The following is a 22,859-nucleotide window of genomic DNA, read 5'->3' as shown; positions in this document are numbered from 1 at the left end:
CTCCAGGATTGAAATTCACACTTTTATTGGCTCTTTCCCAAGAGCACTTAAGTTTACTTCTCTCTTCCCTCTTAAAAAATAAAAATAAGAAACTCTCCCTTGGACCTAATATTTCCCTTCAGCTGCCTTCCTCTCTTTGCCCCCGATTTCAAAACAGCCTTCTCCAATCGCTGTGTATATTTACTGTCTCCATCTCCTTACTTGCCCACTCCTCCCACCACTACTCACCAGTTTTCACCCCCACAACTCCAGTGAAGCTGCTCACTGAATTCAGGAAATGACGTCAAAAATCCAGTAGGCATTTTCCAGGCTTTATCTTTCTTACTTTTGAGCATTTGACATTCTCTAGCGTTTGACCATCTTTTTCAAAATTTCTCTTCCTTTGGCTTATGTGACACCTACGTCCCTTATTTATATCTTTCTTTTCCAATCTCTCATTCCCAGTTTCCTTTGTTAGTTCCTCCCTTCCTACTTGACTATTATTCCTTATTTTTCTAAGCCCTCAACTTCATTTCTTCAAACTCTTCCTCACGCATCATGTGATCTCATGAATTCCCAAATTTCAGATACCATTTATGTGCGGATAGTTTGCAAAGTTATATCTCCAGCCAGGGCCCCCTCAGGAATCTAGACTCTTCTATTCAGATATTTACTTCTTATGAATACAAATGTGTGATAGTCACTCGTAAGACCATGTGTATGTAACTGAGCTTATTCCCTTTTCCCCAAAATGTGTTCCTCATCCAGGGATCTCTGTCTCAGTAAAGGGAATCACCATCTTCCCACTGTTCAAGCCAGGAAAAGGAATGTCACCCTTGATTCCTCCTCCTCCTTAAACTCACACCCAAAGCATTGAGTCCTAGATATTCTATCCACAAAGCCTCCCGGATCCACTCCCTTTTCTGCTCTTTCTGACACCATCCTGAGCACAGCACTATAATCTTTTGCACTTATCAAAGCAATAGTCACCTAACTGGTCTTTCTGAGTTCCTTTTAGCCTTCTCACCAGTTCCCTCCACTGTGGCCAGATTGGTATCTTTTAAGTGAATTTTTGAGTAAACCATTCTGCTTTCCTTTCCTTAGGCTATATTTCAGTATTCTTAATGATGCCCAGAAGACCTTGTAGGCCTTGATCCTACTTAGTCCTTATATCTTGTCTGCTCTCCAGCCTAACTCCCCAACAACCTTGCTTTTCAAACTCAGGTCAGCCTTCTGGTGCCATATTCTTTTCCCCATTTGGACCATTGTATATGCCATGCCTTCTTTCTGGAAGATACCCCCATTTTCTGTCTTCTTGGAGAACTCCATGGACAGAGGAGCCTGACAGGCTACAGTCCACGGGGTCACAAAGAGTTGGATACGACTGAGCAACTAAGCATACATACTTTTAATTACAAGGCAGTATCAGATGGTGGCTAAAAATAGGGCTCTGAAGTCAGACACCAATCTCTCCCAGTACCTGTGAAACCTTAGGCAAGATGCTAACCTCTCTGTGTCTCATTTCCTCATCTATAATAAGAGGATAAGAACTGTATCTAACACATACATTTTATGAGCTTTCAATGAATTGGCATTATGAAGTGTTTAGTGCCTGTCACAGCATAACCACTCAAAAAAATATTATCTGTCACTTTTTTGCTCAGTGTCACTACCACTAAATTATTATATTTTTGTACTGCATCAGCACTTAGCACAGCATCTGAAATAAGTATAAATGAATGGTCATGAAAATTAGTGATTAAAAAGTTGATGGTAATATTTAAAAAGCAATTTTGTCTTTTTGATCTTTTTTTTTGTTTTTTGATGCTGTTTTAAAACCTCAATCTGAGTATAATATGTAGAGAGAGTAATATATAGAGTATAATATAATAGAGTGTCACATTACGTTCTTTATCTCATGTCTCACTGTCTTCGCTAGCCTGAGCAAGACCTATCTCTGCCTTTAGTAATCTGTTCATTCACTTATTCATGTATTCATTCACTTTTAATGCCCATTTCTCACTTCTGTTCCCACCCCATCCCCACTTCGAAAGTCATCTGAATCCATAATATTATTCCTTCAATATGCATGTGTTCTTATAAAAACATCTATTGTTCCATAAATGTGTGTTTTAAATTGCATAATTGTCATTGCATTATTAATGTTTTTTTTACTCCACTTTTTTCTGTACTGCTTTTGCTTTTGGAATTCTTTTTTGGTGTTGAACAATAAGACTTTATAATGTTTATTTCTTAAATTTTTTGCTCATCTTGAAAGTCATTTATTTACATTGTTGAAATTACCTGTATAATTTACAAATAGAAACCCTAAAATAAAATGTCTAGTATTACTATAAGCAAGAAAATTAAAACTTTAAGGGTGTAATATTAAAAGCCAGAATATTCAAATATATTTAATAAAAAGCAGTATTAGATCTTTGTACATTGACAAAACCATCTTAAGAACTTCCAACTACATAATTCTGCCTTTGAAAATTCTAGTATTTTCTTTCAACTGGGAAAAACAAAACTGATGTACATGAATTTGATGAAGGCATTAGGGAATTCTAAGAAGAAAGGTAAATAATTATCAGTATCATTAACTCAGTGCTTTAGCAGAGTACAGTGGTTGGGCTTATATTAATAAATTGGAGTATGTGTAGTTGATAATATCATTTTTCACTTTTAATATGTTTAATATTAACATATTTCACTTTTAATATATTTACTATTATAGTTCCTCCAAGTGTCATTGGTCCTAACCCTGAAAATCTCACTGTTGTGGTGAACAATTTCATCTCTTTGACCTGTGAGGTCTCTGGTTTTCCACCTCCTGATCTCAGCTGGCTCAAGAATGAACAGCCTATCAAACTAAACACAAATGCTCTCATTGTGCCTGGTAAGGAACTTAGTACTCTTTTAAAGTAGGTGACACTTTCTCATTTTTCTTTATTTTTAATACAGTTGGAATTTCAACTTAGTCTCTTTCCAGACTTTTGTCTTGCTACATTCATTTGTTCATGTTAAATGCCTCTCTCTAGCCATTTGGGGCCGTTAGGATGAAACTGTGTAGACTTTTATGAGTTGGGTGGGAATGTACAGTAACAAGGTCTGCTTCAAAAAATTATGAAATTTTGGAACAGAACTGCTTACTAATCCCTTGGGGATGATAAGTTTACGAAATAGTGCTTTCATTGGATGAATTCACTGGTTGTTTTTAATCAGTACTAAAGCTCCTGGAGGGTAGATAAATTGACTAACAGATGATAGCCACTTCCGTACTGTGGGAGATTTAAACCAGAAATACTTAACATATACTGACTATAGTACAATTATTGTTTACTCAGAAGAATCTGTATGAAACAATTCTGTTATCCACATTTGGTTACTGGAGATACATTTTTATTAATTTCTTCTTTTAGAAGGAAGTAGAGTAAATAATGGGCTTACCTGGTTGCTTAGATGGTAAAGAATCTGCCTGCAGTGTGAGAGACCTGGGTTCAATCCCTGGATGGGGAAGATCCCCTGGAGAAGGGAATGGCAACCCACTCCAGTATTCTTGCTGGAAAATTCCATGGACAGGGGAGCCTGGTGGGTTATAGTCCATGGGGTCACTAAAAAGAGTCGGACATGACTGAGTGCCTAACACTTTAACTTTCAGTGTAAGTAATAATGAAAGGATCCAAGGAAACTGATTAAATTCTTTCATTTTGTATACGAAATGCTTCTTTTAATATATATAGATTTCTCTCTAAGGGAAAGGATATATTTTGTCATTTATCTTATCGATAAACTAGTTATTACAACAATTTCTATACCACTCTTCAATTTGCATTATATTTGCCCACAGGTGGTCGAACTTTGCAAATTATCCGGGCCAAGGTATCTGATGGTGGTGAATACACTTGTATAGCTATCAACCAAGCTGGGGAAAGCAAGAAAAAAGTTTCCCTGACTGTTTATGGTTTGTTTATACTCTTCTCATAAGAGTCTTTCATTTTTAAACCAGTATTAGCTATTTTCTATCTGAGCATCTTAAAGGAAAAAACAAAACCTCTGTTTTTTATTTTCTTCCTTCAGTGCCCCCAAGCATTAAAGATCATGGAAGCGAATCTCTTTCTGTAGTTAATGTAAGAGAGGGGACCTCAGTATCACTGGAGTGTGAATCGAATGCTGTCCCGCCTCCAGTCATCACCTGGTATAAGAATGGACGGGTGCTAACAGAGTCTGCTCAGCTGGAGATTTTGGCCGATGGGCAAATGCTGCACATCACAAAAGCAGAGGTGCATCATTTATTCTCGTTTGTGTGTCTTGCGTGACTCCTTGGTGGGATTATGGAGGAGAGAATTGGAAGTTGTATCTTTCCTTTACTACACTAAAAAATTATTTTCATTTAAAAAATAACATCAATGCCATAATCTTCATTTTTTCATTTAAAAGAAAAAGCAGGCTTGTAGAAGGCAATTAGGACTGGGGCATTTGAGCATAAAGATGACTGATGATTTAATCTACACTCAAACAGTGTGATTGGTCATCTGTAACTTAATGGAGCACATACAATAGTATCTTTTTCTTTTAGGTATCTGACACAGGCCAGTATGTATGTAGAGCTATAAATGTAGCAGGACGGGATGATAAAAATTTCCACCTCAATGTATATGGTGAGCATCTGCCTCTAATACAAGTCTTTTTTCCCCCAGACATGCAAATGAAAGAAAGTATTCTGAATTAACTTAATGAGGACACATGATTTTCTTCTATCTTTTTACAGTGCCACCCAGTATTGAAGGGCCTGAAAATGAAGTCATTGTGGAAACAGTCAGCAACCCTGTTACTTTAGCATGTGATGCTACTGGAATCCCACCTCCCTCCATAGCATGGTTGAAGAACCACAGACCCATCGGTAATGTAGCTGTGCATTTCTTATGATTGTTTTCTTTTGCTCCTCATTCTTTAGGTTCATAAACAGGACACGTTCAGTATTGTGCACATAGCTATGTTTAGTTCAGAAAGCCTAATGTACTGTAATATAAACTTACAAAAGAGTCTTCATTTTACAGAGATTTTTCTCCTTGTCTTTTTCAAAAAAATAAGGCTGTCCTTTAAAATCAAAGTACAAAGGGAGGACCTTTAAGAAATACATTTATCACATAAAGTCAGACATTTTTATGGTGAATTGTAGAGATGTTAAAAGCTTTTTTATGATTTGCTTTGTTTCTACCGCTAGAAAATTCTGGCTCACTGGAAGTCCATATTTTGTCTGGGGGAAGCAAACTCCAAATTGCCAGGTCCCAACATTCAGACAGTGGAAACTACACATGCATTGCCTCAAATATGGAGGGAAAAGCACAGAAAAATTACGTTCTTTTAATTCAAGGTACGTGGGGTACACTCTGATCTGTCTTCAGTTTCCTTATTCCATTCTATTTATAGTACAAAATAAGTGTATATCTAAACAGATCATTTATAATTGATTCAAAATATCTCTTTTGTGTGTTTTGGATGTAGTAGTCTTTTCAGTTTATTGAGATTTAACTGATGTAAAGAACCACATAATTTTAGAGTACACAGCATGATGATTTGACTTACAAAACATCTTTTTTTTTAAGATTTTGTTTTATGTGGACCATTTTTTTAAAGTCTTTATTGAATTTATTACAGTATTGCTTCTATTGTTTTATGTTCCGGTTTTTTGATCATGAGACAAAAGGCATTTAAGATCTTAGCTTCCCAGGCAGGGATCAAACCTGTACTTCCTGCATTGTAAGATAAAGTCTTAACCACTGGGCCACCAGGAAAGTCCCCAAAATATCTTTAGATTAAAAAATACTTTGAATTTTCTGTCCTACATTTACCAGTAGGTAGTGTTTCCATGAAAATGGACATAAATGTGAAGAAAAGAATAGTAGAAATTTCAAAATCTTTTTTTTTTCATGTGTCCTGAAATGTGTACCTTCCTGTAGTGTATATTCTATTGAATTACTTGTTCACTTAAAGCTGGAATAACTTATTTTGATACTAAACCTATAGAGTCTCTTTCTATTTATATAGATAAGTAAGATTTCTCTCATGAAGAGATTTAATATGTCCTAATTACTGGTGAATGAATGGGTAAATTTAAATAATCATGAATTGAATCGGAGGTGAGAATAAAGAACATTGATTTATCCAGGAAATACTTAATTAACATCTATTATGTTCCAGCATAGAATTGAGCACTGCAGGGAGAATTTGGATCCTTTTGATTTTCAGCAAGCCTTTGGGTATTATTTTCAGCCTAATTTTTAAATTGAAATGGAAGTCTAACTTGACACCAAGTTTAAATGCTTGCTTCTTCCAATTTCATTATAGTTATTGTGAAAAGAATTTGTCCTAAGTTTGTCTAATGCAATTGTGAATATGTATTATCTACTTGCTGTATGCTCTGCTGAAACTAACCACAGAAAAATTTTTTTTCCAGTTTTATTGAAATATAATTGACATGTAACATTGTATAGGGCTTCCCATTCTTTACTCAGAGGTAAAGAATCCACCTGCCAATGCAGGAGACGTGGGTTCAATCCTGGGATGGATGGTTATAATCTTTATAGCTAAAATTTCCCAGAATAAATCACCTTCTATAATCTTTTGTATTATCACAAGGAAGAGGAAATGGCAACCCACTCCAGTATTCTTGCCTGGGAAATCCCATGGACAGAGGGGCCTTCTGGGCTATAGTCCATGGGGTCATAAAGAGTTGGACACAATGTAGTGACTGAGCATGCACCAACATTATACAAGTTTAACGTGTACAACATAATGATTTTATATATGTATATACTGCAAAATGATCACCACAATAGGATTAAAATCCATCACCTAAAAATTGAAATTAAAGAAAAATCAAAATTAGTTTATGAGTATCAGTGGTTTTTCCTATTAGTGATGCTGAAGATTTTAGAAGCACAAAAGGAAATACAGCTGTACAGAGATTCAGTGTCAGAAATGACATGCCTAATTTATGTTTAATGCATTAATAATAAATTCCAGTCATAGAGTATGTGGTATGATCAAAAATTTTTACCAGATATTTTTTATATTTCTTAAGACTATATAGAGACTATATATGTACATGAGGCCTGCTGCTGCTGCTAAGTCGCTTCAGTCGTGTCCAACTCTGTGCGACCCCATAGACGGCAGCCCACCAGGCTCCCCCGTCACTGGGATTCTCCAGGCAAGAACACTGGAGTGGGTTGCCATTTCCTTCTCCAATGCATGAAAGTGAAAAGTGAAAGTGAAGTCACTTAGTCCTGTCCGACTCTTCGCGACCCCATGGACTGCAGCCCCCCAGGCTCCTCCATCCATGGGATTCTCCAGGCAAGAGTGCTGGAGTGGGTTATTATTTTCCTTCTTCAGTGAATCTTCCCAACACAGGGATTGAACCCACATCTCCTGCATTGGCAAGTGGGTTCTTTACCACTGAGCTACCCAAGAGCCTGCTTTCCTGTATTCGACACTAGGTATGGGATGTCTCATTAGCATTCTTACTGATTCAACTTCTTTGGTAAATGTAAATTTAGTGTAATTATTATTATCTTCTGGACAACTGAAATGAGATTTGGAGAGATTATGCAGTGGTGTGTTGGTAAGTGTCTAACAACTGACTCTGCAAATAAAATGGTCTTGACTTGGAACCAATCGTTTGTCAGTTTCTGTGGTATGAGTAGTCCCACGGTGGCCCATTTCAAGCTACCACTTGAAATGATGGCACTGAACACGGAGTTGTAAAGATACGCAAAACTGGCTCTTGCAAGTTGGAGTGAACTGCCTCCACTACATGAACCACACCACTGTAATTATTAAGAAGAGTAAGTCAAATGTGTTCCTAATAGAATTGTCAATATTTTTATTATCCATTATTTCTTAATTGAATCATTAAAGTGAGGAAGAAAGATGCTAGTAAAAGAAATAGAGATAATTGAATCGTGAATTATAAGCTATTTGTTGTTCAGAATAAATAGTTTTTAAACTGTATCATAGAGAAAGAAATACTCAATTCAGATACCTTTCCCAGACTTATGCTAAACTTTTATAAAACAGATTCTCCTGAACTGTATTAATTCTGAGCTATCTATTGAGGCTTTAATCAGGAGTGATTCTCTCTGGCCAAGAAGGGTGCCCATGAGGTAGATTTGTCACCAACCCTTATGACTAAATAATTATATCAACTTACAATGTAACAAGAATATTGACGTGATTCCTATACTTATTTTTCAAGTAATTTTTGACAATGGCAAGAGTTTGATCTTAAACCACAATCTAGGAAGAATATGACATAAAAATGGCATATTGTTCTATGATTCTGTTGTATTCATAGAATTTACATTCTTATGCCTTGATAATGAAAGTCTTAATTATTTCTCCAAAGTTCCTCCAAATGTTGCTGATGCTGAGATTCCAAGTGAAGTCAGTGTCCTTCTTGGGGAAAATGTTGAGCTGGTCTGCAATGCAAATGGCATTCCCACCCCACTTATTCAGTGGCTTAAAGATGGAAAGCCCATAGTTAACAGTGAAACAGAAAGAATTCGGTATGTGTAAAAAGAATCTTTGTGTCATTAATTGTAATGTCTTCTACAATGCTTTATGCTTCAAATTTCACATGAATAATAGTGAATTCAGTCTGTTTGGAACTTGGCTATCATCATATTCAGGAAGAAAAAGGATACAGTTTTGGAGAGCTGGACACAGATATTCTCCTGGGAGAATCATTCAGAAGTATTTGTGTATGCATGTGTTCTTTATCTTTCAACTCTGTGTTATAAAAATCTCCCTACATGTTCGTTTCTGCAAGTGTTAGTTAGCTGTTGTAGATTTTATTTCTCTAATTCCAGAACATTTATACCAAAGTCTACATCATAAAAATAATTAGTTCTTCTTTCTTGCTAACATCAAATCAATTTCATCCTACAAAAGATTCATCAGTCATCTCTTAGATGTGATTTTGTGTCCTGAAATCACCAAACCACCAGACGTGCCATAGTGCTTGGCTCATTTTGAGAAAAGATACTATCATCATAACCTGGTTCATCCCTTAGAATGATGTGTCCAAATGCCGTTTTTATTTGACTCTTCATGCCGCAAAACTCATAGAGATGGAATGATCCATGTTACAGGCTTCCTGATATTTTCAACAAATGTATTTTGAAGGACAGTCCATTATCCTATACTCTGCTAGATTATTTCTTCACAAAGTCCCATAATATATACACACCAGAGTAATTGTAATTACTTGAAGAATTATATATACCTTGCATGCACGCTTAGTCGCTCAGTCATGTCCAACTCTTTGCAACCCCACGGACTGAGGCCTGCCAGGCTCCTCTGTCCATTGGATTTTCCGGGCAAGAATACTGGAGTGGGTTGCCATTTCTTTCTCTAGGGGATTTTCCTGATGCAGGTATCAAACCCATGTCTCCTACATTGGCAGGTGGATTCTTTACTACTAAACCACCTGGGAATCCATTATATATACCTCAGCAGGCATTAATTAAATGTATTGCAAACTTTATTACTTTGAACCAATATTTTAAATTTAAGGGTTTGCAGTGTATTTTCTAATCAATGAATCGAAGGTACACAATTTATGGAAAAATAAATGGTTTTTTCCCTGAAGTTTTATGTTAAAATTTAGATATTACTCCCCTTCACAAGATTAGGTGAATTGCCAAATAATGTTTTAGTTTAGAGGTACATTTTGCATTTCACTTCTCTGGTTGGACATCCCTCAAAAGTTAACCAGTATTTAATTATTTTTATTAAATCAGCTGTGATATCAACCCAGTTCCAAACCGAGTACTAAATAGTCGGTGGGACTTTAAGTTATTCTAAAAGGTAATATTTACACCTAGGAATTTAGGATCTATTACTTCTCCTCTTACATTAAGATCTCAAATATATTTATTCTTATTTTCAATTTTTTGATTATTTGTTCCCAGCTTCACAATATATGTAGTTTTGTGAGTGGGCCAATTTATCTGTCAAATGAAGTAATTTTTCCAAAGTCAACTTAGTGTTTTCCTTTAGTCATGGCAGCTTGCTTTTTGTTTATTCATATGGTTAAACTCATGGAATTTTAAAATTTATGTTTTGAAAAAGAAAAAATAGACCCAGATAATAAAATTGTAATTCTCAGTAATTATATTTAATAATATGATATAGTAGAAATGGAGTATTTACTCTCGACACTGGGAGAATCTAATAAAATGACTATTGTAAGAATAACCGTAGATAGTAATTTAAGCTCTTTATAAAACATAGGAAGTTTTATTTGATAATAAATGGTGTATGAATAGAATCAGTAATGTAATAATTTTAATTTAGATATCATCGATAATGTAATCGCATTGTTAGTATTCACTATTATGTAATTCAAAGAGAAAGCTATAGCAATTTGTGGGAAAAAATTTGCAAATGACACCCGTACATAAATACTGAACTGTTGTCACTGTTTAAATCATTCCATCTTGCTCCTTCAGTTCAGTTGAGTTCAGTCGCTCAGTCGTGTCCGACTCTTTGCGACCCCATGAACCGCAGGACGCCAGGCCTCCCTGTGCATCACCAACTCCCGGAGTTCACTCAGACTCATGTCCACAGAGTCGGTGATGCCATCCAGCCATCTCATTCTCTGTCGTCCCCTTCTTCTCCTGCCCCCAATCCCTCCCAGCATCAGAGTCTTTTCAAATGAGTCAGCTCTTTCTCATTAAGACTAATACTAAGTTGTTTATAGCTAGATTTTTCACTTTAATTTCTCATTAAAACATTATAAACGTTCTTCAGTTTTTATACCAAAATTTTTATAATTTTCATTTAATTCCAACCTCATATTGACAAGTAAGGACAAAACATTCTATTTCTGAGAAAAACATGTCTTTGCCCATGATTTGGATAGAAAAATTCCTGATGTGTTCATTTCCTTTTCCTCAGAAGAAGGCAGCGGGTGTATGACACCCAATACTGTAGAAGTTTAGTTGGTTACCTGAAATCACCTTCAGTTTCACTAGCTCTGATTTCCATGTACTTAATGAAAAAGATTAGAACCATTATATCCAAGATGAAGATGCATTTTAGCGTGACCCATTTTTTTCTTTTTAAGAATATAATAATCCAAGTGAGTTTTCCAGAAATAGCTAGCTCTATACAAATCATCTCAGTGCATCTGTTATACTGTTTCCTGCAGGGTGACTGCGGATGGCAGCACATTAAACATTTACGGAGCTCTCCCGTCTGACATGGGGAAGTACACGTGTGTTGCTACTAATCCTGCTGGAGAAGAAGACCGGATTTTTAATTTAAATGTCTATGGTAAATAAGAAATTTCATCCTCTTTTAATTATGCTGCCTTAGAATCTATCAGACAAAATGAAGCCGTAGGTGTCTGAAGCATTTAGTTCTAAAATCTGATGTCCCTGTTATTTCCTTTTGGGATACAAAGCAGCAATGTGGATAGATATAGTTGAATGATTTGAACTAGTAATAAACCCACTCCCTCCTCTCTCATTTTCTGCATGACATAGTTTCACCTGCAATTAGGGGTAATAAAGAAGAAGCAGAGAAATTAATGGCTTTGGTGGATACCTCAATAAATATTGAATGCAGAGCCACAGGAATGCCTCCACCACAGATAAACTGGCTAAAGAATGGACTTCCTCTGCCTCTCTCCTCCCATATCCGGTTGCTGTCTGGAGGACAAGTTATCAGGTCAGCTTTTATTGTGTGTGATTTGCTACACAGAGTTACTGTAATTGTAAACCTTAACTTTGGTAAAGTTGTACCAAAGTTGGCTCCCCGATAAAGAATTTGCCTGCAAAGATGCAAGAGATATGGGTTCAATCCCTGGGCTGGGAAGATGCCCTGGAAGAAGAAATGGCAACCCACTCCAGTATTCTTGCCTGGGAAATCCCATGGACCAAGGAGTCTGGTGGGCTAAAGTCCATGGGGTAGCAAGAAAGTTGAACACAGCTTAGCTAGTAAACAACAACACCTTCATCTAAATAATGTTTTTAAAATGTCTTTTCCTACTTTTTTTACTTTTGTTTCCCTTTCAGTTTTTTTTTTATAAGAGGGAGAATGGCAAATATAAATCTGAAATGCTTTATTATTATTATTTAAATATTCATGTTTTAGTAAATTTGTATACAGTAGGTCTTTCATAGATATATCTATCGTATATATATTTTCAAGAACTGCTATTTTAGCTAAAACTTTGTATGGCAAAATGATGGGAAGATGTTTACTATAATAATGTGATTTTCGTCATTCTCTATTAATATGTATTTGAAAATTATTCACCTCTCACATTGTGTTACATTTTCGGTGGTTTACTCTTAATGCCTAATCAGCTTTGTCAAATAAATTTCACTGGAGGCGTCTATGTTTTGCGATGGATGGTTATAATCTTTATAACTAAAATTTCCCCAAATCATCTTCTGTAATCTTTGTACTATCACAAGTATTTTTATTTGTATATTTTGATCAAATATCAGATTATGAAGTGGGATGAAATTATAAAGTGTTGGATCAAATTGTTTTTCAGGATTGTGAGAGCTCAGGCATCCGATGTTGCTGTGTATACTTGTGTGGCATCCAACAGAGCTGGGGTGGATAATAAACATTACAGTCTTCAAGTTTGGGGTATGTTACCAGAAACGTCCCCAGTACTTTACTGTGTGTCCAGTATTAAGCAACAGGCTTAACTTAACTATTGACATATCAGGAAAGATTGGTAAAATAGGATCTTACTAACTAGGGCAGAATGCATTTCTTCCCAGGGGACACATATATATTGAAGCATACTGTCTGTCAAAATACTTTTGTAACGTGGAATTTAGCATTAAATGAAATGTCAGTTTTTTAAAACAGCATTTCAATCCAGAAACAAGACTAGTCTTTTCATACAAAAAGACAGTTAAGACTGTTTATAATGTGTTATTGTCTGAGAGTAATTAAAATATGAATAGATATTTGTGTGCATACTAAATATCTGTCTGTGATGTTAGACAGAGATAGAACTCAAAACGTTCCATTTCTCAAGATTTGCTAGACCAGAGAGTTCACAATCCCCAAGAAGATCTCAGAAGAGTTAAGTAACTATTTACCATAGGCTAAAAATGATTTATGTTGGATTATATAAAATTGACTCTGCAACTTATTATTTTGTTTATTCCACACAAGGTAGTTGAAAGTATACTTCTGGAATAATATCAGTTCAGTTTAGCTACTCAGTCGTGTCTGAATCTTTGAGACCCCATGGACTGCAGCATCACCTGTCCATCACCAACTCCCGGAGTTTACTCAAACTCATGTCCATTGAGTTGGTGATGTCATCCAACCATCTCATCCTCTTTCATCCCCTTCTTCTCCCGCTTTCAATATTTTCCAGCATCAGGGTCTTTTCTAATGAGTCAGTTCTTCGCATCAGGTGGCCAAAGTATTGGAGTTTCAGCTTCAGCATCAGTCCTTCCAATGAATATTCAGGACTTATTTCCTTTAGGGTGCACTGGTCTTCTTGCAGTCCAAGGAACTCTTGAGAGTCTTCTCCAACACCACAGTTCAAAAGCATCAATTCTTCAGCACTCAGCTTTCTTTATAGTCCAACTCTCATATCCATACATGACCGCTGGAAAAACCATACCCTTGACTAGATGGACCTTTGTTGGCAAAGTAATGTCTCTGCTTTTTAATATGCTGTCTAGGTTGGTCATAACTTTTCATCCAAGGAGCAAGGGTCTTTTAATTTCATGGCTACAGTCACCATCTGCAGATATTTTGGAGCCCAAGAAAAGAAAGTCTGTTACTGTTTCCACTGTTTCCCCACCTATTCGCCATGAAGTGATGGGATCAAATGCCATAATCTTAGTTTTCTGAATGTTGAGTTTTAAGCCAGCTTTTTCACTCTCCTCTTTCACTTTCATCAAGAGTCTCTTTAGTTCTTCTTCACTTTCTGCCATAAGGGTGGTATCACCTGCGTATCTGAGGTTATTGATATTTCTCCTGGCAATCTTGATTCCAGATTGTGCTTCATCCAGCCCAGCATTTCTCATAATGTACTCTGCATATAAGTTAAATAAGCAGGGTGACAATATTCAGCCTTGATGTACTCCTTTTCCTATTTGGAACCAGTCTGCCATTCCATGTCCGGTTCTCACTGTTGCTTCCTGACCTGCATACATATTTCTCAAGAGGCAGGTCAGATGGCTGGTATTCTCATCTCTTTCAGAATTTTCCAGTTTGTGGTGATTCACACAGTCAAAGGCTTTAGCATAGTCAATAAAGCAAAAGTAGATGTTTTTCTGGAACTCTCTTGCTTTTTCAATAAGCCAGCAGATGTTGACAATTTGATCTCTGGTTCCTCTGCCTTTTCTAAAACCAGCTTGAATGTCTCGAAGTCCACGGCTCATGTACAGTAGAAGCCTGCCTTGGAGTATTTTGAGAATTACTTTACTCAAGTGTGAAATGAGTGCAATTGTTTGGTAGTTTGAGCATTCTTTTGCATTGCCTTTCTTTGGGATTGGAATGAAAATTGACCTTTTCCAGTCCTGTGGCCACTGCTGAGTTTTCCAAATTTGCTGGCATAGAGTGCAGCACTTTAAGAGCATCATCTTTTAGGATTTGAAATAGCTCAACTGGAATTCCATCATCTCCACTAGCTTTGTTAATAATGATGCTTTCTAAGGCCCTCTTGACTTTGCATTCCAGGATGTCTGGCTCTATGTGAATGATCACACCATCATGGTTATCTGGGTCATGAAGATCTTTTTTGTAGTTTTTCTGTGTATTCTTGCCACCTCTTCTTAACATCTTCTGCTTCTGTTAGGTCCATACCATTTCTGTCCTTTATTGTGCCCATCTTTGCGTGAAATGTTCCCTTGGTATCTCTAATTTTCTTGAAGAGATCTCTAATCTTTTCATATTTTATTTTTTTCCTCTATTTCTTTGCATTCATCACTTAGGAGGGCTTTCTTATCTCTCCCTGCTCTTCTTTGGAACTCTGCATTCAGATTGATATATCTTTCCTTTTCTCCTTTGCGTTTCGCTTCTCTTCTTTTCTTAGCTATATGTAAGGCCTCCTCAGACAACTATTTTGCCTTTTTGCATTTCTTTATCTTGGGGATGGTTTTGATCCCTGTCTCCTGTACAGTGTCACGAACCTCCATCCATAGTTCTTCAGGCACTCAGTCTATCAGACCTAATCCCTTGAATCTGTTTGTCACTTCCACTGTATAATCATAAGGGATTTGATTTTGGTCATACCTGAATGGTCTAGTGGTTTTCCCTACTTTCTTCATTGTAAGTCTGAATTTGGCAATAAGGAGTTCATGATCTGAGCCAGTCAGCTCCCGGTCTTGTGTTTGCTAACTGTATAGAGCTTCTCCATCTTTGGCTGCAAAGAATATAGTCAGTCTGCATTCAATATTGACCATATGGTGATGTCCATGTGTCAAGTCTTCTATTGTGTTCTTGGAAGAGGATATAATATCTTGAATATATTATAATAAAGGTGAAAGTCGAAAATGTTAAAAAAATGACCAAATTTAAACCACATTTTGTTTTGTATGTTCAACAAGGAAACAGTCCTGAGAGCTTATTATTAACATTTTGCAAAGTTAGTAATTAGCCTATAACACATATTTTTATAGTAAGTCTTTAATTAATTATATGCTATTTTAAATTCTATAATTTTATAGATCACAGAAACACTGTAGAACTAAGTGAACCATTTAAAATTTTAACCTAAATTGATATCAGATAATAATAGATATATAATTTTGTTTTCTATATAGTACCACCAAGTCTGAACAATGGGATGGGAAGTGAAGAGATCACAATTGTCAAGGGTAGTTCCACCTCCATGACATGTTTTACTAATGGAACCCCAGCTCCCAGGATATCCTGGCTTAGAGATGGTCAGCCTCTGGGGCTAGATACCCATCTGTCAATCAGTTCTCAAGGAATGGTCCTTCAGCTCATCAAAGCAGAAACTGAAGATTCGGGACGGTACACCTGCATTGCCTCGAACGAAGCAGGAGAAGTCAGCAAACACTTTATCCTGAAGGTCTTGGGTGAGTAAAGAATTGGGAAATATGTCATAATAAAGACAATGAGTAAGCATAATTTTTAGAATCACTGGCTATGGGACAAAATTTTAAAAAACTTCATCGTACTTCATATTTCTGTTCCAGAATTCACCTACGTTTACTTTTATCTGAAGCATGTTAAATTATTGTTTCTTCTCTGTATAAAATGATGAGCCCTACTACTTATAAAATATCATTCACTGACCAAGTCATACAACTAGTAGATAAGTAGTTTTTTAACTTTTTCCAAGAATTAAAATCCCCCTTCATGGATAACAGCCTTGTCACAGTGAAGGGGCTTGCATAACTCAAGTTATGAGCCATGCCTTGCAGGGCCACCCAAGGTGGATGGGTCATAGCGAAGAGTTTAAACAAAACATGGTTCACTCGAGGTAGAAATGACAACCCACTCCATTATTCTTGCCGTTAGAACACAACAAATATTATGAAAAGCAAAAAGATATGACACCGAATGATGTTCTCCCCCCTCCACCCCCACAAGTAGAACGTGCCCAGTATGCTACTGGCAAAGAGCGGAGGGCATTTACTAATAGCTCCAGAAAGAATGAAGTGTCTGGGCCAAAGCAGAAACAGTGCTCAGATGTGTAGGTGTCTGGTGGTAAAAGTAAAGTCTGATGCTGTAAAGAACAATATTGCTTAGGAACATGGAATGTTAGGTCCATGAATCAATATAAATTTTACCTGATCAAGCGGGAGATGGCAAGAGTGAACATCAACATCTTAGGAATCAGTGAACTAAGATGGACTGGAATGGGTGAATTTAATTCAGATGGCCAATATATCTACTACTGTGGGCAAAAATCCCTTTGAAGAAATGGAATAGCTCTCATAGTCAACAAAAGAGTCCAAAATGCAGTACTTGGACTGTGGCTCAGATCAGTTCAGTTCAGTCGCTCAGTCGTGTCCAACTCTCCGCGACCCCATGAATCACAGCACGCCAGGCCTCCCTGTCCATCACCAACTCCTGGAGTTCACTCAAACTCATGTCCACAGAGTCGGTGATGCCATCCAGCCATCTCATTCTCCGTCGTCCGCTTCTCCTCCCAATTTGGGCTTAAATTGAAGAAAGTAGAGAAAAACCACTAGGCCACTCAGTTGTGACCTAAGTCAAATCCCTTGAGGTGACAAATAGATTCAAGGGATTGATCTGGTAGATAGAGTGCCTGAAGAACTATGGGCAGAAGTTCATAACATTCTACAGGAGGCAGTGACCAAATCCAGCCCTAAGGAAAAAAATACAAGAATGCAGAGTGGCTGTCTGAGGAGGCTTTACAAATAGCTGAGGAAAAGAAGAAAGGTGAGAGGCAAGAGAGAAAGGAAAAGATGTATACCCAGCTGAATGCAGAGTTCCAGAGAATAGCAAGGAAAGATAAGAAGGCCTTCTTAAATGAACAGTGCAAAGAACTCTTCAAGAAAACTGGAGATATCAAGGGAACATTTCATGCAAGGATGGGCTCAATAAAGGACAGAAATGGTAAGGCCCTAACATAAGCAGATGAGATTAAGAAGAAGTGGTAGGAATATACAGAAGACCCATACAACAAAGGTCTTAATAACCCCAATAACCATGATGGCGTGGTTAGTTACCTAAAGCCAGACATCCTGGAGTATGAAGTCAAGTGACCCTTAGGAAGCATTACTACAAACAAAGCTACTGGAGGTGATGAAATTCCAGGTGAACTACTTAAAATCCTAAAGATCATTTTAAAGATGATGCTATTAAAGTGCTACACTCAATATGTAAGCAGATTTGGAAAACTCAGCAGTGGCCACAGGACTGGGAAAGGTTTGTTTTCATTCCAGTCCCCAAAAGGGCATTGCCAAAGAATGTTAAAACTACCATACAATTGCACTCATTTCACAAGATAGCAAAGTTTATGCTCAAAATCCTTCAAGCGAGGCTTTCACAGTACATGAACCAAGAGCTTCCAGATGTTCAAGCTGGATTTAGAAAAGATAGAGAAACCAGAGATAAATTGTTAACATTTGTTGGATCATGGAGAAAGCAAGGGAATTCTGGAAAACGTTTGCTTCTGCTTCATTGACCACATGAAAGCCTTTGACTGTGTGGATCACAACAAACTGTGGAAAATTCTTCAAGAGATGGGAATACCAGACCACCTTACCTGTCTCCTAAGAAACCTATATGTAGGCCAAGAAGCAACAGGTATTTGGAACAACTGACTGGTCAGAACTGGTAAAGGAGTATGACAAGGCTGTTCATTGTCACCCTGTTAATTTAACTTCTGTGCAGAGTACCTCATGCCAAATGCCAAGCTGGTGAATCACAAGCTGGAATCAAGATTGCTAGGAGAAATATCAACAACCTCAGATATGCAGATGATACTACTCTAATGTTTGAAAATGAAGAGGAACTAACTAAAGAGCCTCTTGATGAGGGCGAAACAGGAGAGTGAAAAACCTGGCTTGAAACTCAGCATAAAAAAAACTAAGATCGAGGCATCGGGTCCCATCACTTCGTGGCAAACAGAAGAGGAGAAAGTAGTGATAGATTTTTTTCCCTCCTTGGGCTCCAGAATCACTGTGGATGGTGATTGCAGCCATGAAATGAAAAGAAATTTGCTCCTTGAAAGGGAAGCTATGACAAACCTAGCATGCTGAGTCACTCAGTCGTGTACAACTCTTTGCAACCAGTGGATAGTGGTCCACCAGGCTCCTCTGTCCCTGGGTTCTCTAGGCAAGAATACAGAAGTTGATTGCCATGTCTTCCTCCAGGGGATTTTCCCAACCCAAGGGTTGAACCTACATCTCTTACATCTCCTATAATGGCAGGTGGTTCTTTACCAATGGTGCCACCTGGGAAGCCCTAGACAGAATATTAAAATGCAGAGACATCACTTTGCCGACAGAGTTCTGTATAGTCAAATTTATGGTTTTTCCAGTATTCATGTATGGATGTTAGAGTTGGACCATAAAGAAGACTGAGCGCCAGAGAATTGGTGCTTTCAACTCATGGTGCTGGAGAAGACTCTTTAGAGTCCCTTGGGCTGCAAGGAAATCGAACCAGTCAATCCTAAATGAAATCAACTCTGAATATTTATTGGAAGAACTGATGCTGAAGCTCCAGTACTTTGGCCACCTGATACAAAGAGCCAGCTCATTGGAAAAGACTCTGATGCTGGGAAAGATTAAAGGCAAAAAGAGAAGGCGGAGGCAGAGGATGAGATGTTTAGATTGAATCATCAATTCAATGGACAATTTGAGCAAATGCCAGGAGATAGTGGAGGACATAGGAGCCTGGCACACTGTAGTCCATGGGTTCACAAAAAGTTGGACACTACTTAGTGACTAAACAACAACAAAGAGAACTAAAATCTCTTCTGATGATAGTAATTTAATGGAAAAGCATAATCTTTATGCTATTGTGTGAATCCACAGTCTTTAAATGATCCAGTCTGTAGATTATAGTTTAATGGTCATTTCAAATGAGCTAGTTCTATTTCTTCTTTTGTACATTTATATGTATATATGTGTATATATATATATATATATATATATATATGGAAGAAAAATTTTACTGTGGAGATATATACACTTGTATATGGTTTCAAAAAGCCAACCTGACCAGTTGAATAATTCTTGCCTAGATTTGATTAGGGATTTTTTTTTTTTTTACTTTAAAAAAATGTTTTTTATTGAGGTATAGTTGATTAACAATGTTGTGTTAGTTTTTGCTCTATAGCAAAGTGAATCAGTTATACATGCATCCACTCTTTTTTGGAATCTTTTTCCATGTAAGTCATTACAGAGTATTGAGTAGAGTTCCTGGTGCTATACAGTAGTTCCTCATTACCTGTTTATATGTAGTAGTGTGTATAGTTCAGTTCAGTCGCTCAGTCATTTCCGACTCTTAGCGACCCCATGAATCACAGCACGCCAGGCCTCCCTGTCCATCACCAACTCCCAGAATTCACTCAAACTCATGTCCATCGAGTCGGTGATGCCATCCAGCCATCTCATTCTCTGTCGTCTCCGTCTCCTCCCACCCCCAATCCTTCCTAGCATCAGACTATTTTCAGGTGAGTCAACTCTTTGCATGAGGTGGCCAAAGTATTGGAGTTTCAGCTTCAGCATCAGTCCTTCCATTGAACACCCAGGATTGATCTCCTTTAGAATGGACTGGTTGGATCTCCTTGCAGTCCAAGGGACTCTCCAGAGTCTTCTCCAGCACCATTTCCAATCTCCCAATTTATCTCTCCTCCACCTTTCCTCCCTGGTAACCACAAGTTTGTTTTCTGCATGCTGCTGCTGCCTCTAAGTCACTTCAGTCGTGTCCGACTCTGTGTGACCCCATAGACGGAAGCCCACCAGGCTCCCCCTTCCCTGGGATTCTCCAGGCAACAACACTGGAGTGGGCTGCCATTTCCCTCTCCAATGTGTGAAAGTGAAAAGTGAAAGTGAAGTCGCTCAGTCGTGTCCGACCCCCAGCGACCCCACGGCCTGCAGCCCACCAGGCTCCTCCATTTCTGTTTGTTGGCACCACTCTTTTAGATTTCACATGTAAGTTATATATGACATTCGTCCTTCTCTGTCTGACTGACTTCACTTAGTGTGATAATCTCTAGGTTCACCCATGTTGCTGCAAATGGCATTATTTCACAAAAAAATTATTTTAAATATGTATTCCAATGTTTTACATACAAGCAAATAGTATAAAGAGAAAACATTTTTATTGGGAGGAGAAATGAACATGAAAGAAATGAACTATTTCAACGATCGATAATTTTTTGGAATTTTGTTTTTTCATAATGTTTGAAATAAAACCTCAGGCTCATTAATTTTTTTTTCAACAAAACGTGCCCCACAAGGAAAAATTAAGAATTTTGGTAGCCAAATGTTTTCCGGATGCGCTATAAACTTTCTCATAGTACCTATTATTATTTATGTAACCTTAAAAGTCTGTCTCATCCTTAGTTAAACTCTGTGATGAGCAGTACCCTTTTTACATACTGCTGTATTCCCTGGGCTTAGCATGGCATTTGACACATCATATTTATCTGTTGGCTTGAACTGAATAGGTTTAGGTACTTACCAGCTGGACTAAAGTGAGTTTGAACTGTAGCAGGAAACAGAACAATATCAAATAAACAAACAGAAATACGGTGGTGTAGATGAGCATTCTGCAGAATGAAAGGTGATAATGGAGGCAGTACACCAGAATACTTAGAGACAGAAGGCAATAGAAAGTGTGTGTTAGTGAAGAAGGGTGGAATAACACATTCCTATATAGCAATTCACATAATATGAGGGATACCAGGAGATGACATAAATATGATCTTGTGCATTAGTTATTCACATGTTATTAACTACTTATTATGTGCCCAGCATGTTTCTAGTATCATGTAGCACATTATCATTGAACACCTACTATGTGCCATATGGTATGAAATATACTTGAATGCATCATTGAATTTAAACAGGATGTGGTCTCAGCCCTCAACTTCCTGCATCAGCGGAGAACACAGATGTAGAACAGGTGATGGCTTTTGAGTGTGATAGGAATGATATGGTGAAAATTCTGTGGGATGGGGAGGTTCAGAGAAGAGCCCCTCAAGGAGACATCTAAGGCTTAAAAAGTCAAACTGTCCCAATGAGCGAGGAGATGCATCCATTTTTCACTTAGGAGTGATAAAGCCTGAGTTTTCTGTTTGTGCTCCCTGAAGTTGAGCACGACAGGAAATATACCTGGACAGAAGCCATACTGAGAAGAGACTCTGAAAATCTGGACCTCATTAGGAAGGCAGAAGCAGGAATATGTTACAGTCAGATTTCACTTCCCAAAAAAATCGCTCTGATGACATAGTGAAGAATGACTTGAAGAGTCTGTTATACTCATACAGGCCTAAAAATACAGGGGCCTGGTGCAACATGTGGCTGTGGAGACAGAGAGAAGGAATACTTCTCCAGGAATTCAAGAACCCAGGAGCAGAATCGCAGCCCAGTGCTTTTATGGATGTAGAAAACAAGAAGGAAAGTAACAATAATGCTGTTAGAGTCATATATCAATACAAAGAACAACCTGCCCTCCTGCAAGATTATAAGGATATTAAAACAGGTTTGAAAACCACTCAACAGAAAGATAAGCAGCTTTAGTATTTCAGCATCTGTTGAAGGCTAGTTCCATTAAAACCTGCAAAACTTCAATTTGTACTCCACTAGGAATGTGAATGAATGTAAATATCCTAATTTGGGGAACTGCTAGTCTCAACTTAACTCCATCCATCTGGTGGGAGGTCTCACAGTGTGTTAGCAGTTCTGAAAAGTCTGCTGCAGCTAAAATACTAAAAACAAGGGAGAAGATCATGCAGAATAAAGCTGGGGTTGGGGGTGGAGGGAATTGACAGGGTTCAGACCATGAAGGGATTGTTGACCACATTAAGAATCTGGGATTTTGTCCTAGAACAACGGGAAGTCTTTAAAAGTTCTAATCAGGGGAATGCCATGAGTGGAGTTGCAGTTTGAGAATATCACTCTGACTGCAGAGTGGAGAGTGGCCTGGAGCAGGACAAGAGTGGACTCTGAGAGACAGTGTAATTTTTAGGAATGGTGTTTACCTGTGATTAACAGAGTCTAAACATAGTGACTTAAAAAAAGAACTTTTGTTTTTTTCGCTGAACGAGATGTCTGGAGCTGGGCACTACTTGCATTCGTTCAGCAGTTCAGATCTTTCCAGTTCTCTTGGCCGTTGGCCTCAACATCATGGTCAGTCTGTGATCATGCGTCATC

At 37.7% G+C, this 22,859-nt stretch overlaps 1 protein-coding gene across 6 annotated transcripts in view; it reads left to right on the top strand.

The window, feature by feature from the left end:
* The window catches only part of HMCN1 (hemicentin 1), a 540,326-nt gene that overhangs the window by 411,186 nt on the left and 106,281 nt on the right, over nt 1–22,859 (top strand). For all 6 annotated transcript variants that reach the window (XM_055419093.2, XM_055419092.2, XM_055419094.2 and 3 more), the window contains 11 exons: nt 2,717–2,878; nt 3,830–3,943; nt 4,060–4,262; nt 4,559–4,640; nt 4,751–4,882; nt 5,207–5,356; nt 8,387–8,546; nt 11,195–11,319; nt 11,532–11,715; nt 12,551–12,648; nt 15,798–16,076. In XM_055419093.2, coding sequence (XP_055275068.2) covers nt 2,717–2,878; nt 3,830–3,943; nt 4,060–4,262; nt 4,559–4,640; nt 4,751–4,882; nt 5,207–5,356; nt 8,387–8,546; nt 11,195–11,319; nt 11,532–11,715; nt 12,551–12,648; nt 15,798–16,076 — 1,689 coding nt within the window. The remainder of the gene's footprint in view (nt 1–2,716; nt 2,879–3,829; nt 3,944–4,059; nt 4,263–4,558; nt 4,641–4,750; nt 4,883–5,206; nt 5,357–8,386; nt 8,547–11,194; nt 11,320–11,531; nt 11,716–12,550; nt 12,649–15,797; nt 16,077–22,859) is intronic.

The sequence above is a fragment of the Moschus berezovskii genome, chromosome 17, assembly GCF_049115385.1.
Source record: "Moschus berezovskii isolate FMDL1 chromosome 17, NW_MosBer_1.0, whole genome shotgun sequence".
Taxonomy (NCBI): Eukaryota; Metazoa; Chordata; class Mammalia; order Artiodactyla; family Moschidae; genus Moschus; species Moschus berezovskii.
Note: the sequence above shows the minus strand (reverse complement) of the source record. Positions and strands in the feature narration are given on the sequence as shown.